Consider the following 15058-nt stretch of genomic DNA (forward strand, 5'->3'; position numbering starts at 1 on the left):
GGTGAGCCTCTAACTCTGACATACGTATGTGGTGTGTGCACATTTATTGTGGGAAACTTCAGACCTAACCTAGCTTTCTCCTTGGCCATCTTGAGGCTGTTGCAGGCAAGACAACCTGGCTAGAGAAAAACATAGTATGGGGCTTGGGATATGGCCCATTATTTTGAATGGCTGCCAGTATTCATCTTTCAGGCTTGATGTCATCCCTCTGATGACTGTGAGACTTTAGGTTACTCAAGAGGGGAAGCAGGGAATAGAGGAAAGAACATGGACTTTGAGATCTTGTAGACTTGTGGACAATTCCTGTCTCAGCTACTTACTACACAGCCCTGGATAAGCTGCTTAACCTCTCAAAAACTCAGTTACCTCTTCTCAGCAATGATGATATCACACCTACTATAAAACTGTGAAATAGAGATGTGGCCTCCAAATCAACTAGGCAACTGTCTAGCTTGTAGCAGCCTCTTAAGAATCAGTGGCTATCGTGAGATCATATGGGTAACTCTCCATAGGATCTGAGAGTAAAAATCCAAGTCTCCTTTAATTGGGATAACGAATCTGCATCCAGGGGTCCCATGTCAAGTTATGGCATCATTTTAAAATGGATGAGCTTCTTTCCAGTTCTCTGCTATTTGTTGTTTTAGCATTGTATATGGCATGTATTGTAAACCAAGTCTACATGAATGTCAGTCACACTCTTAGCCACTTGTAATGTCAATGGAATTTTAATAACCCTTCTACATTTTCTGGATGTAGATTTCCAGCAATTGTAGCAAACTAAATATTTTTGTTGTCTTTTTCATAGCAAAAATATAATTCTACATATGCTGTTTAATATCTTCATATGGGTTTATGTAACTATACTCAGATTCATATTTGTATTCAGGAAAGAATTCATATTTTAAAAGAATGCATGATTTATGGACTGTATGGGAATCTATTTTGGTTCTTTGCTAGGAGGTTTTGAATTCTTCACGCCATGTAATCTACTGAACTGACAAGTCATTTTCATGCTTTTCTGGAATTATTTTGTGTTTTTCTCTTAAGCATGAAAAGGTTGAAATGAAGAAAAATAAAAAACTTGATCATGTTAATATAGTTTATATAAAGAGAAATTCATTTTTAGTTTTGAAAGGTTGAGAAATTATTTCTGAATTTTTACTCACTTCTTCTGATTATTTGAATTTTGATCTTTCTTTATTACTTCCTACCTAGGTTACTTGCTGGTTTCAGAAAACCATCAGAGATTTACAGGAGCAAAGTCTAGGTTCATCTCTTTCAGACAACGAGGAGCTAATTCGTAAGCATGAGGAACTGATAATAAAAGCAAAGGTAAGAGACATATTAGACACATTAAGATGTAATTGAAAAATGCATGAACTTTTCTTGAATATGCTTCTGTGGGTAATTAGAGGAGAACTAAAAAACACTTTTTGAATAATCTACTATTTACACAATAAAGATCCTGATAACATTAGCAAATACCACTGTGCATTGATTGAGCTTCTAGAATAATAATAAACAAAACAATGGCTTCTACAACAATAACTATATTTTTTTGAGTAGTTACTATTTACTGGGCACCGTACTAAGATATGTGAGAGGCATTATCTAAATTATCACAAACCCTTAAAGGGTAGATATTATTTTCCCCATTTTGTGGATCAATCACAGAGGCTTAGAAATTCAAAGTAACTTGATCCATGTAATAGGTCTTGTTAGTGGCAGAGTTGAAATTCAATTCTAGGTTTTGTCTAATTCCGGGGCTTAAGCTCTTAAACATTACACTTTATTAGCTTTCTAAAAAAAATTATTTCTACACTGAGGGCTCGCTACACTATCACTTTTATGATTTCCAGGTATAGTTTGATTGCTCTTCCCATTTACGTTTCCCTAGTTCCTTAACTTGCTTCAAATATCTCAGTTTTGCAATAGGTAACAGCTGCCAGCCAGGCAACCCCTTGTAGGTGTATGGAATGTGCAAAAATGGAACCATGAAGTGCTAAAAGCAAAATGAGCAAGGCAGCCATGTGGCAGTTTCTCCTCTCCCCATTGTGTCTCGTTATTTGGAGATCTATGCATTTATACTTGTGGGGGGTGGGGTGGTCTATAAGTACTTTCCAAAAGTTTTTCAGGTGCTCCATACTGATCTGCAAGAAAACAAATGTCTGTCATAGCAGATTGAGTGGAAACAGTGAATAATTACTATAAGATTTAGAAAAATTTATATTATTAATATCTTGGGTGGTTGATATTTGTAGGTAGAGCTAAGTTATAAAGCTCTGGAAAACAATGGGCCAATGCTACTAGACAATGATTGAAAATAGGGAAGACAGTACACACATATCTGAAAGGACAGGAGTTAGTGGGTAGGGGTGAAGGAAGTAGATTGCATTTATTTAGGCTTAAATCTCCTCATCGGGATCATAACACTGTTTTGTTTTAGTTAGTTTCTTGCTTCTGTTTGAACACTGTGGTGTATTGTAGGTATTCTAAGTGTTTGGTGTGAATATTTGCTTGATAAAAGGTGCAGTTACAGAAGACTGTTGACTGATAATGACTGATCATTTTTCGGGTTCTTTAAAATTTTTCAGCATTTGGTTTGTATGTTTAGGAAGTTAAAAGCTATTAACATGCCCTACAAGAGTGGTACATCTGTTACAATTGATGGACCTATACTGACACATCATTATCACCCAAAGTCTATAGTTTACATGAGGGTTCACTCTTGGTATTGTACATTCTGTGGGTTTGGATAAATGTATAATGACATGCATCCATCATCATAGAATCATAAGACTGTTTTCATGGCCCTGAGAACCCTCTGTGCTCTGCCTACTCATTGCTTCTTCCCCAACCCCTGGCAACCACTGATCTTTTCACTGTCTCCATAGTTTTGCCTTTTCCACAATGTCATATACTTAGAATCATACAGTATGGAACCTTTTCAGATTGGCATTTTTCACTTCATAATATGCCTTTAAGTTTCCTCTGTGTCTTTTCATGGCTTGATAGTTCATTTCTGTTTAGAGTTAAATAATATTTCATTGTCTGGATGTATCACAGTTTATTTATCCTTTCATCTACTGAAGATACCTTGGTTGCTTCCAAATTTTGACGATTATGAATAAAGTTGTCATAAATATTCATGTGCAAGTTTCTGTGCGGGCATAAGTTTTCAGTTCATTTGGGTAAATATCAAGGAGAATGATTGCTGGATTGTATGGTAAGAGTGTATTTAGTTTTGTTAGAAATCACAGATTGTCTTCCAGAGTGGCTCTACCATTTTGCATCTCCACTAGCAATGAATGGGATTTCCTGTTGTTCCACATTATTGCCTGCATTTGGCTTTGTCAGTGTTCTGGATTTTGGTCATTCTAATAGTTGTGTGGTGGCATCTTGTTGTTATAATTTGTGTTTCCCTAATTATATATGATGTGGAACATCTTTTACATGCTTATTTGCCTAAATATCTTCTTTAGTGACATGTCTGTTAGTCTTTGGCTCATTTTTTAATCAGGTTGTTTGCTTTCTTATTGTTGAGTAGAAATAAATTTTTAATAACAAATTTTATTATATAAAGTGCATGATATAAAATTTCAAAACTATAAGGAAAATATTTGCCAATCCTTCAACCCAAAGATAATCATTATTAATATTTTGCACATTCCCTTTCAGTCTTTTCACATACACCCTAGAAACACACAGCATTAGTCATGATTTTTCCCCATTTAAAAGTTTATCATAAGTATTTCCTAATGTAACTTAATGTCCTTTAGCTGAAAAATATTCTATTATATGGATGAAATCAAATTATAGTATTACATATTTTATTATTTAAGCAATATGAATATCCAAGCAAAGATTGTAAAAAGGGTTCTAATTCCTGATAAACATCATTATATTCCAGACAAGTCTAATGGCTTTCTTTATGTATATATTATTCATATATTAAATTTTTGGCCTGTCCAGTGCATTAATGTTCTGGGAGCAACGCAATACCTGGAAGTTAACTGTAATGCTATAATGGGTTGTGCTTACATGGAGGAAAATAGGATCAGATCCCTATGTCACTCACTATGTAAACGTGGGTACACTTGATCTCTCTGAGCCTCACTTTCCTCACCTGTAAGGAGAAGCCTTGAAAATTCAATTAGAAAATGTTTGTGAAAGCACCACATTTTGGTAGTGTGTTTCAAAATGTTTTCTTTCCCATCTATGATGTAAACTTTCAAATAGTTTTCATCAGTGGTTTTTCAACAATCTCATTTCTTCTTCTTAGAGAAGAAATCCAATTTTGTATGTCCTTACATAGTAAGCAGTATATTACATTTTAGACTTTTGTTTGGGTGTGGGTATGAGGAGAGGAATAGGGAACATTCCTTTCAAAGAAGATTTAACATAGAAACAAGGCTTCAAGCTGGGGACTTATTAGTGAAACTCAAATAAATAATCTGGTAACACAGAGAAAGCAGGTGTTTCAGCTACCCACAGTTAAATTGAACAGCAGGGAGCTGGTGTGCATGGCTTGTTAGTCTATTCAGTAAGTTCTTTCTAAATAAACTTTGAAAATGTCTCTATCATTTCTTACTGGAATAAGTACAAAACTTTCAAAACTCTTACTACATGTGATACTTGATTCAGAATGTGTTGAAATGATTGAACTAAAAGTTTTTTTTTAATACAACCTTTGACTATGGGTAATTGTTTAAAATTATACTTTATTGAATATGAAAAATTATTTTTATTTTATATATGTAACAGATAAAGAAATAGCAGACATATATGATTATAAATCATCCTTTGGTTAAGAATCTTAAATACTCTTAAATTGTATTATACATAAACTTGATGCCTCAAGGCTTCAATTCAACCTTTGAAGCCCAGAATTAGTTGTAGGATGTATTAAAACAATATATAAACAAATACTTGCTTATTAACTCCTCTGAGGAGGCATAATCATTAATTTTATTACACATCAGAAATAATGTTTATAGAAGAACTGTCTTCAGGAACCAACCTGTACTTCTATAGATTCAACCTTTGGGTTCAGTTCTGGTCCTTTGTAGTTGGTGCTATAGGGGAGTGTTTGGACTAGGGCTTCTCGACTCAGGCTTCACATTAGAGTCACCTGAGGGGCATTGGAAAAATACTGGTCTATATCTCATTTCCAGAGGTTCTATGTAGTCCTTTGTGGGCATGAGGCTTTTTTAAAAAAATTATTGTCAATCCTAAACTAGGAAGAAATAGAACTCCTCATCAGACCAATAACAAGTAGTGGTATTAAATCAATAATAAAAAATCTCCCAACAAAAAAAAGCCCAAGGCCAGAGGATTCACAACTGAATTCTACCAAACGTATAAAGAACTAATATCAATTTTCCCAAAACTGTTCAAAAAAATTGAGGAGGAAGAAATTCTCCCTAACTCATTCTACAAGGCCGGTATCACCCTTATGTCCAAACTAGATAAGGACACAACACAAAAAGAAAACTACAGACCAATATCTCTAATGAACATAGATGTAAAAATCCTCAACAAAATACTAGAAAATCATATCCAATAGCACATCAAAAGGATAAATCACCATTCTCAAGTGGGTTTTATATCAGGGATGCAAGAATGTTTCAACATATGCAAATCAATAAATGTAATACATCACAAAACAGAATTAAGGACAAAAACTATATGATCATGTCAATAGACACAGAAAAAGCATTCAGCAAAATTCAGTATCCCTTCATGATAAAAATCCTCAATAAACTAGGCATAGAAGGAATACACCTTAAAACAATAAAGGCTGCATACAGCCAACATCATACTTAATGGGGAAAAGTTGAAAGCATTGCCCCTAAGAACTGGAACCGGACAAGGATCCCCACTTTCAGCACTCTTATTCAATGTAGTATTGGAAGTCCTTGCCAGAGCAATCAGGCAAGAGAAAAAAATAAAAGGGATCTAACTTGGAAAAGAGGAAGTCAAATTATCCCTGTTCACTGATGATATAATATTATATCTAGAAAACTCTAAAGACTCCAACAAAAAATTCTTAGATTTGATAAATGAACTTAGTAAGGTTTCAGGATATAAAATCAGTATACAAAAATCAGTAGCATTTCTCTACACCAAAAATGATCTGTCTGAGAACTAAATCAAGAAGGCAGTCCATTTAAAATAGCTACAAAAAATATAAAATACATAGGAATATATTTACCCAAGGAGGTTAAAGATCTCTATAAGGAAAAAATCGAAGATGACACAAACAAATGAAAAGACATCACATGCTTATGAATCTGAAGAATTAATATTGTTAAAATGACCATAATACCCAAAGCAATCTACAGGTTCAATGCAATCCCTATCAAAATACCAACATCATTTGTTGCACAATTAGAAAAAAACAACTTTAAAGTTTGTATGGAACCAAAAAAGAGCCTGAATAGCAAGAGCAATCTTGAGGAAAAAGCTGGAGGCTTATACTACGAGGCTAAGTAACCAAAATAGCATGATACTGGCATAAAAATAGACAGATAAGTTGAACAGAATAGAGAACTTAGAAATAAAGCTACATACTTACAGCCAAATGATCTTTGACAAAGTCAAAAAAAAAAAGCATACATTGAGGAAAGGACACCCTTTTTAAAAATGGTGCTGGGAAAATTGGATTGCCATATGCAGAAAAATGAAACTGGATCCCCATCTCTCACCATATACCAAAATCAACTTAAGATGGATTAAAGACTTGAATGTAAGACCTTAAATATAAAAATATTGTAGGAAAACCTAGGAAAAACACTTCTGCACATTTGTCTAGGTGAGGAATTCACGACTAAGACCTCAAAACAGTAGCAACAGAAACAAAATAGACAAAAGGGACTTAAATAAACTACAAAGCTTGTTATGTACAATAAAGAAATAATCAACAGAGTGAGCAGACAACCTGTGGAATGGCATAAAATATATGAAAACCATATATTAGACAGGGGACTAATATTCAGAATTTATAAGGAATTCAAACAATGCAAAAAAATCCCCAAATAACCCCACTAAAAAGTGGGATAAGGCCATGAATAAATATTTTTCAAAAGAAGATAAACAAATGGCCAACAAGCATATGAAAAAAAATGTTCAACATCACTAATCATCAGAGAAATGAAAATTCAAACAACAATGAGATACTGCCTTATACCAATCAGAATGGATATTATTAAAAAGACAAAAAACATCGTTGTTGAAGGTGCAGAAAAAAGAGAATGCATATACTGTTGGTGAGAATGTAAATTAGTACAACTTCTATGGAAAACAGTATGGAGATTTCTTGAAGAACTAAAAATAGAACAATCCAGCAATTCCATTACTGGGTATCCACCCAAAGCAAAATAAATCAGTATATAAAGAAGATACCTGCACTTGTATGCTTATCACAGCACTACTCACAATAGCAAAGATATGGAATCAACCTAAGTGCCCATCAGTGGAGGACTGGATAAAGAAAATGTGGTATATATAATAATAAATAATGGAATACTATTCAGCCATGAAAAAGAATGGAATCATGTCTTTTACAACAACATGGATGAAACTGGAGGCCATTGTCTTCAATGAAACAACTCAGACACAGAAACACAAATACCACATGTTCTCACTTATAAGTGGGAGGTAATAACATGTACATATGGAAGCAGAGTGTGCAATGATGGACAATGAAGATTCAGAGGGGTGGCGGGGTGGAGGGGATGATGGGAGGTTGCTTGGTGGGTACAGTATGTGTTGCTCCAGTGATGGATGCACTGAAGGCTCTGACTTCACCACAATGCAGTATATCAATGTGGCAAAATTGCACTTGTACCCCATGAATATATATAAACAAAAATACATTTTAAAAATGTACTGTCAGTCTTAGAATGTTGGAGTTTTTATCAAAAAAAGAAATCAAGATTTCCTGCTCCTTCTAAACAACTGGAAGATCAGGCTTACCAGGCTTACCTTCCCACATAAACATAGTGACTCTTGGCTAGAGTCCAGCAATACTTGTTTCCTCTAGAAAAGGCATGTGTACTCCAGTTTGCCCCAGTCTCCACCATTCCTTATTAGCTCTCCCCCTCCCACTCTTGCTTCATTCATTTACATTATTTGTCTGGCCCCTTGTAAGCATTTGGATTTGACACCTGATGAGCAATGAGATACCATCCAAGCAAAGTAGTAGCTTAAACTGAGTTGCATGTTAAAAAATTACCGTGGAATCAATGTGAGTGATAATAATGGGAGAGAGTGAGATTGAAAACAGGAAAATCACTTAAGAAACTATTGTATGTAGAATGGGAATGACTTTAGGTAGGGTATGATCTCTTTCGAGATAAAGGTTATTAAACTCTATCTTCAAGGTTTAAAGGAAACTTACAGCCTTGTTATTCAAGATGTGACTCCCAGACAGCAGCAGTAGCATCTGAGAGTTGTTGGAAATGTAGAATCTCAAATTCTACCTATCAAACCTATTTAGTCAAACTCTGTGTTTTAACAAATTCCCTAAGAAGATTTGTATTCACGCTAAAATTTAAGAGGCACTGACTTGAGGTTTTTCCCTTGTGTTTCATGTGCATGTTCTCTTTAATTTTCATAGATGACTTTCATATATTGTTTGTAAAGTCCTTGATTAACAATAATCTTTAGAATTCTGGGAAAAGCAAACAGAAAATGGTGTATAGAAACATCATCTTCAATGTTTTAATATAGCAGCATTTACATTCCTCAGCTTCAAGATTAAAACCATCTTCCATTATTCATTATCTAATCCGATTTTCCAAGTGATTGAAAATATTTTCCAGTTGTTGCTGAGTGATTTCATAAATTGGATTTGTGATCTTGGCCCCAAGTTCCTTCAAATAATATTATGTGGAGATCATTAAAAAATACCAATGCTTAGGTCCCACAGAAACTTTATTCAAAGGAAAAAGTCAAGTTTAAAGTTACAAAATATTTATAAATATGAGATAAGGAAGTAAAGTAGAATCTCTTGGAAGCTTATTTGAATATTTTAAATGTATAATTATCAATAAAGCCAGTATAAGAAAATGATTCTTTAAACAACTGTTTATCACTTCATTTTTTTGATTACATTGTATCTTCTCATTTTGGAAAAAATAGAAAATACATAAGACTAAACAAAAGAAAATAATTAAAATCACACATATTACGTGGATGTATATGGAAATGGAAAGGAAATATAAAGCATATACATACATATGAGTATTCCAAAAGTGTGTGATTATGTGTCTATGTGTATGCTATATATATATATATATATATATATATATGTTTGTGTAAAATTGTGCGTGCATTGTTTTGCAATGTGATTTTTCCAATTAGTGTTATATCATAAGCATTTCCCCATTCTAATGCATAGTATAAATATGTTTTTTAAGGATTGCATGTTACCAAACTGTGTAGATATACCACCCATTATCTGAGGCAGCAATACATATTGTCTTAGAGTATGGCAATGGAGTGAACGGTACATTCATGAGTTACCTGGAGATTTTAAATGGCAGATTCTGCTTCATCAAGTTTGGGGTGGGGCCTTAGTGTCTGCATTTCTGACCAGTTCCAGTGTAATGTTGGTGCTGCTGGTCTCTGGACCACCCTTTGGTTAACTAAGGGTATGAAGGAAAGAACTGCAGCAGGAAAGAATATAAGTGATAGATTCAAATTACTGGGTCATTGTTAGAACTCAGAAGATACAGATCTAGATAAATGTCTGAGTCTTTTAAGGTGTAAGCATGACTGTTTAAGCTTAAAACTTAATTTCCTTTGCTGTTTATATTTATTCCTAGGCACATTACTTAGGTAATTGAAGATCGAAAGACAAATATTTAAATTCTCTGACAGTTCCTTTCTAAAAATGGGAATATTCCCTCAGAAGTAGCCCTTATATGAAATATTTAGTACAAAAGGAACTACTTGTATGTCTCTCAGGTGGTTCAAGAGGTATGTAGCAATATCCAGAGTTTATATATCATAGTTTCCAGGTTATCCAAATATTTTCCATGTGTTTCACACGCAATGTTGAACAATTTCCTTCTCATTTTTGCACATATTAACCTCTATAAAGAAGCTGACTATTCTGCTATTTGAACTTTCATTACATCCTCAAATTCCTTCACTGAGGATATGTGAAAAAAATTGTAGAATCACTATAAAACATAGTGCTTCAGTAAATCAACTCACATCATATCTGATGATGACAAAGAAAATCTATAAAAGGACACAGAGTCTGTTTCTCTTATAATGTTTCATCTAATTTAAAAAATAAAGTGGAGCCTGAATCAGAAATGTCTCAAGGCAGAAATTAAGTGAGTTCTTCAAACAGTAAGACACCTGCATTAATGCATTTCAATTCCTCTGTCTTCATTTTAGTGAATAATTTGTTTTACTTGTCTGATTTTTTAATGAACTTCCCAATTAAAAGCAGATGTCATTTTTCACAGAACATAAATTAGAAACAATTTTATTGCTAACATGCAAAATATATATAAATAGCATTGAACTTGCCAGCAAGCATCGAGAAAGTCCACAAAAATGATGGGATTTTATCACTAGTAATGCTATTCTAGCCAGAACTTGCAGATCAATTTAAAGCTTAGTAAAACATATGCTTTCATTTCCAAGGGAAATTTTAATTTAGAAAGTCCCTCAGAAATATTTATGGGCATTTAAGAAGGGGCTGAGTAAAGAAAGCCGATAAAGAATATTGTACTCTGTGATCACTATGTTTAAAATTACCTGCTGTCACTTTGCTTACAGATTGTTTACCAGCTCGTTAAGTTTAAATGCTTACAAAAAGTTTTCTTAGTTTTGACTTTTCCACATACATCTTCTTTTTTTTGGACATTTTTCAGCCTTTAAATAAAAATTCCCATGAAGCATGGCTTTTTACAGTTACTATTATTATAATAATGTTATAGTACATATGTATAATATGCTATTAATATGAAGCATGGCAATATAATAATATTACTATCATAATAGTGAAATAAAGTTTACTTTAAGTAGATACCTGAGAAGGCATTTTCTTATGGTTTAACTCAGGCATACCTTAAATCACCTACAACCTTCCTGTGCTACTTTAGCATCGATTTGGTGACTTATTCAATGCCCTGGCCTTGGTTTTCCTTACTTTTCTACTCCAAAGGCCTTTATTTTCAGCTCCCTCCAGCTTCCCACTCCTGTGGCTGCCACACTTTGTTTTATGGCATCACCCAAAACTGCTGTCATCATAGCCTCCTTTGCTTTTTTTTTCCTGGGCTAGGTCCTTGTGCTACTCAGCCTGGGCCACAGGGGCTGTTGTGAATTAATCTGATCACCCAGTTTCTCTGTTTCTTCCTAATTCTGAAAGATGAGAAAATTACCATGATTGTTTTGGTTGGTTCTATTTAAAATGTAATTTATTTATTATCAGTTAGCCTTACAAATTCCTTTATTTATCATCTGCTAATTCCCTACCCCATTTCCCAAAGCTGGTCCAAAACCTTCATGCCCTTTTAAATTCTCAACCATGAACAGTGTGTTAGTGTTCCTTTCTCTCCACATCCATGCCAGCATCTATTGCTCTGGGACTTTTTGATAAAAGCCATTCTCGTGGGAGTTAGGTGATATATCATTGCGGTTTTGATTTGCGTTTCTCTGATCATTAGTGTCATTGGGCATTTTTTTTCATGTTTGTTGGCCATTAGTCTATCTTCTTTTGAAAAACTTCTGTTCATGTCTTTTGCCCACTTTTTAGTGGGGTTGCTTGATTTTTTTCTTGATTATTTGCTTGAGTTCTTTGTAGATTCTGGTTATTAGCCCTTTATAGGATGTATAGCATGCAAATATTTTCTCCCATTCTGTAGCTTGTCTATTTGCTCTGTTGATTGTTTCTTTGGCTGTGCGGAAGCTTTTTAGTTTAATGAAGTTCCATTTATTTATTTTTTGTTGTTGCTGTGATTGTTCTTGGGGTCTTCTTCATAAATTCTTTGTCTAGACTGATATCTAGAAGAGTTTTTCCAACATTTTCTTCTAGAATTCATGTCTTAGATTTAAACCATGAATTAAATTAATTGAAGCCATCTTGAATTAATTTTTGTGAGTGGTGAGAGATATGGATACTGTTTCAGTCTTCTACATGTGTTTATCTAATTTTCTCAGCACCATTTATTGAATAGGGATCCTTTTCCCCAGTGTATATTCCTGCTACTTTGTCAAAGATCAGGTGGCAATACAGGGATGGTTTTACTCCTGGGTTCTCTGCTCTGTTCCATGGGTCTATGTCTCTATTTTTGTGCCAGTACCATGCTGTTTTGGTTACTGTAGTATAGATTAAAGTCTGCTATGAAAAATAGTATGGAGATTCCTCAAAGAACTAAAAGTAGCCCTACCAACTGATCCAGCAATCCCAATACTGGGTATTTACCCAAAGGAAAAAAAGTCATTTTATCAAAAAGACACTTATGCTAGAATGTTTATTGCAGCACAATTCACAATTGCAAAGATGTGGAATCAAAATTCCCCAAGTGCCCCAAAATTCATGAATGGATCAATCAAATGTGGTATATGTATGCCATGGAGTTCTACTCAGCCATAAAAAAAATGAATTAATACCTTTTGTAACAATCTAGATGGAACTGGAGACCATTCACCTAAGTGAAGTATTGCAAGAATGGAAAAACAAACACCACATGTGCTCACTATTAAATTGGAACTAACTGATAAGCACCTGATGGAAGTAAACTCAATGGAATTCAAACAGGAGGGAGGGGGGAGCAGGGGATGGGTGAAATCATACCTAATGGGTATAATGTGCACTCTCTGGGTGATGGGCACACTTATAACTTTGACTCAAGCAGTACAAAAGCAATCCATGTAACCAAAACATTTGCACCCCCATAATAGTCTGAATTAAAAAAAATTAAAAAAAAAAAAACTCAACCACGGAGGAGCCAGGCTTTACCCAACCTCAAAGTCTCCTAGTCATACACAATGAAATTTCTTGCTCTTTTCTGCTCTGCCCTAATTTTTTGTCTCTTCCTCCTGGCTTCTCCCCGTTTTTGTGTTTCCCCTCATTTCCAGGGGAAATGGATCCTGTTCTAGATCCCATTGGTCCCATCCCCTCATCACTTGTATGTCTTCACTCTTAACACCTTATTTTTCAGTTTTCCTTTACTCTCCACCCCACTTTTATTCCTTTTTGGCCTAGGGAACTCCCATCCATTTGTTTGAGGTCTCAGCTCAGACATTACTTCCTATGAGAAACTCTTATTAATTCCCCAGACTAGGTTAGCTCCATTTCTCCCAGGATCCAGAATCATTCTCCGGGTCTCCTGGCTGACCTCAGCACCCTTGCCTCAGTGCTCTGGCTCTGCTGTCTCTCCCGCTTGGGTCTCCCCTTGCCTTCTCCCCAGACTCACCTCTCTGCTCACCAGTTGAAATCCTGCCCATTTTTAAGATCCTATAAGAGGACTTCTCAGATTCCCCAAATCAGAACTGATTTCGCTTTGTGCTACACTTGTTTTGTTTTCCATGTGAGCTTGTGCTCTTAAGAGGTACTGAATAATGCCTTTTAGATTGTTCCATGTTCAATGTCAGAGAGTTAGAGAACGCCCATCCCAGTATCATTTGCTGCTGGTTCACAGTATTGAGTATGGAATGAGAGTCCTGTGCATGTACTTAGTGATAATCTGAAAAACTAGAGCCTGCAAAAGAGGGGGATGTGTTGAAGAAATTCTAGCCTTGAGTAGATTTTGTTAGAAGACAAATGATTTCTTCCATATCATTAGAGGTAAGATTTTTTCCTGTAATAAAGGTAGCGTATATAACTATTAAAAATATAGCTGTAAAAATTTTATGATGAAAGTTGAAAATAACCCTATGGGTGTACATAGAAGTTTGAGAAAGAAAAACCTGATCAGATTTGCAGGGGGTTTTTGGTTTTTGTTTTTTGTTTTTTTACCCTCTGTTTCCCTTTTAAATCAGTGGCCCTTTTGTCTGAGACACTGATGTGAAGAAAGTAGAAATACTTCGGTTTCTTTGTGAATTAAGACTAATGATATCCAACATTGCACCAGGGCTATTTAAACTCATGATGGATTGGCGTATTAATCATTCAAGGAGTGTAAAGGCAAGGAGTGTAATGTTTATGTGTCATTGTATCTTCCACAGCCCAGCTCAATACTTATTGAGTAAATGAAGTAATTTGTAAAACTAAAGTTAAATTTTAGGTTTAGAAGTCATTAATATAATAATGTGATTTTCACGAAGTCATTAATACAATAGTATAATTTCCACAGAGTCAAGTTAGTTGAAAGTTTTAGAGTTAAAACTACTATTACTATATAATCCATCCCCAATTATCAGTATGATTATACATAAACTTTCCTAGGTACACTGTTAACTGTTCATTAAATATCTTAAGATATTCTGGATCAATCGTTCCAAAATTTGACTAGTTATAAGTATTATTTCCTTGCCCCTGATTTCAAATAAAATGCTTCAGATTTTAAGAAAATGCTTATTTTTTTCACTCTACCAAGAGAAATTATGATTCTGGGGATATGGAGTGAACCTGGAAGTATGTGTTTTTAAAACTTTCCCAGGAAATGCTAACAGTCAGTCAGATTTAAGAGCCATTGTGTCTGTATTTGATGTTCACTGTGGATAAAACAGTATCAATAGACCCTCCTTTCTATTAATAGGGAAATCCCCACAAGAGGTAAACATCACAACCTAATAATTTCCCCCACAGTTGAAGTATATGTTGAGATCCTGAAAATATCTCCAACAGATTGCCTAGAAAATGAAAAAGTAGGTCCTTTGAGGACATTAATATAAACTGGGACCACCTAGTCAACCCATGGCACAATCTGATTGTAGGCAAATTGTGTTAGATGAACATATTTTGGGAAGCTAGACTCTTATTAAATGTAATTAAAAATGAAACACCAATCAGGCTCTGCTCCTTACTTAATCAACTAGAAGACAATGTGATTAAGGGGAACAAGAAATCTAAGGAAAACAAGCACAAGAC

General features: G+C 34.6%; 1 protein-coding gene across 20 annotated transcripts in view; it reads left to right on the forward strand.

Moving 5' to 3' along the window:
- Window positions 1–15058, forward strand: part of CCDC141 (coiled-coil domain containing 141) — a 178271-nt gene that overhangs the window by 68469 nt on the left and 94744 nt on the right. For all 20 annotated transcript variants that reach the window (XR_006736829.1, XR_006736828.1, XR_006736830.1 and 17 more), the window contains one exon: window positions 1216–1332. Coding sequence is in view for 17 of the 20 variants with exons in the window: in XM_045559122.1 (XP_045415078.1) it covers window positions 1216–1332 (117 nt within the window). In the remaining 3 variants the exon portion in view is untranslated. The remainder of the gene's footprint in view (window positions 1–1215; window positions 1333–15058) is intronic.

The sequence above is a fragment of the Lemur catta genome, chromosome 8 (genome assembly GCF_020740605.2).
Source record: "Lemur catta isolate mLemCat1 chromosome 8, mLemCat1.pri, whole genome shotgun sequence".
Lineage (NCBI taxonomy): Eukaryota > Metazoa > Chordata > Mammalia > Primates > Lemuridae > Lemur > Lemur catta.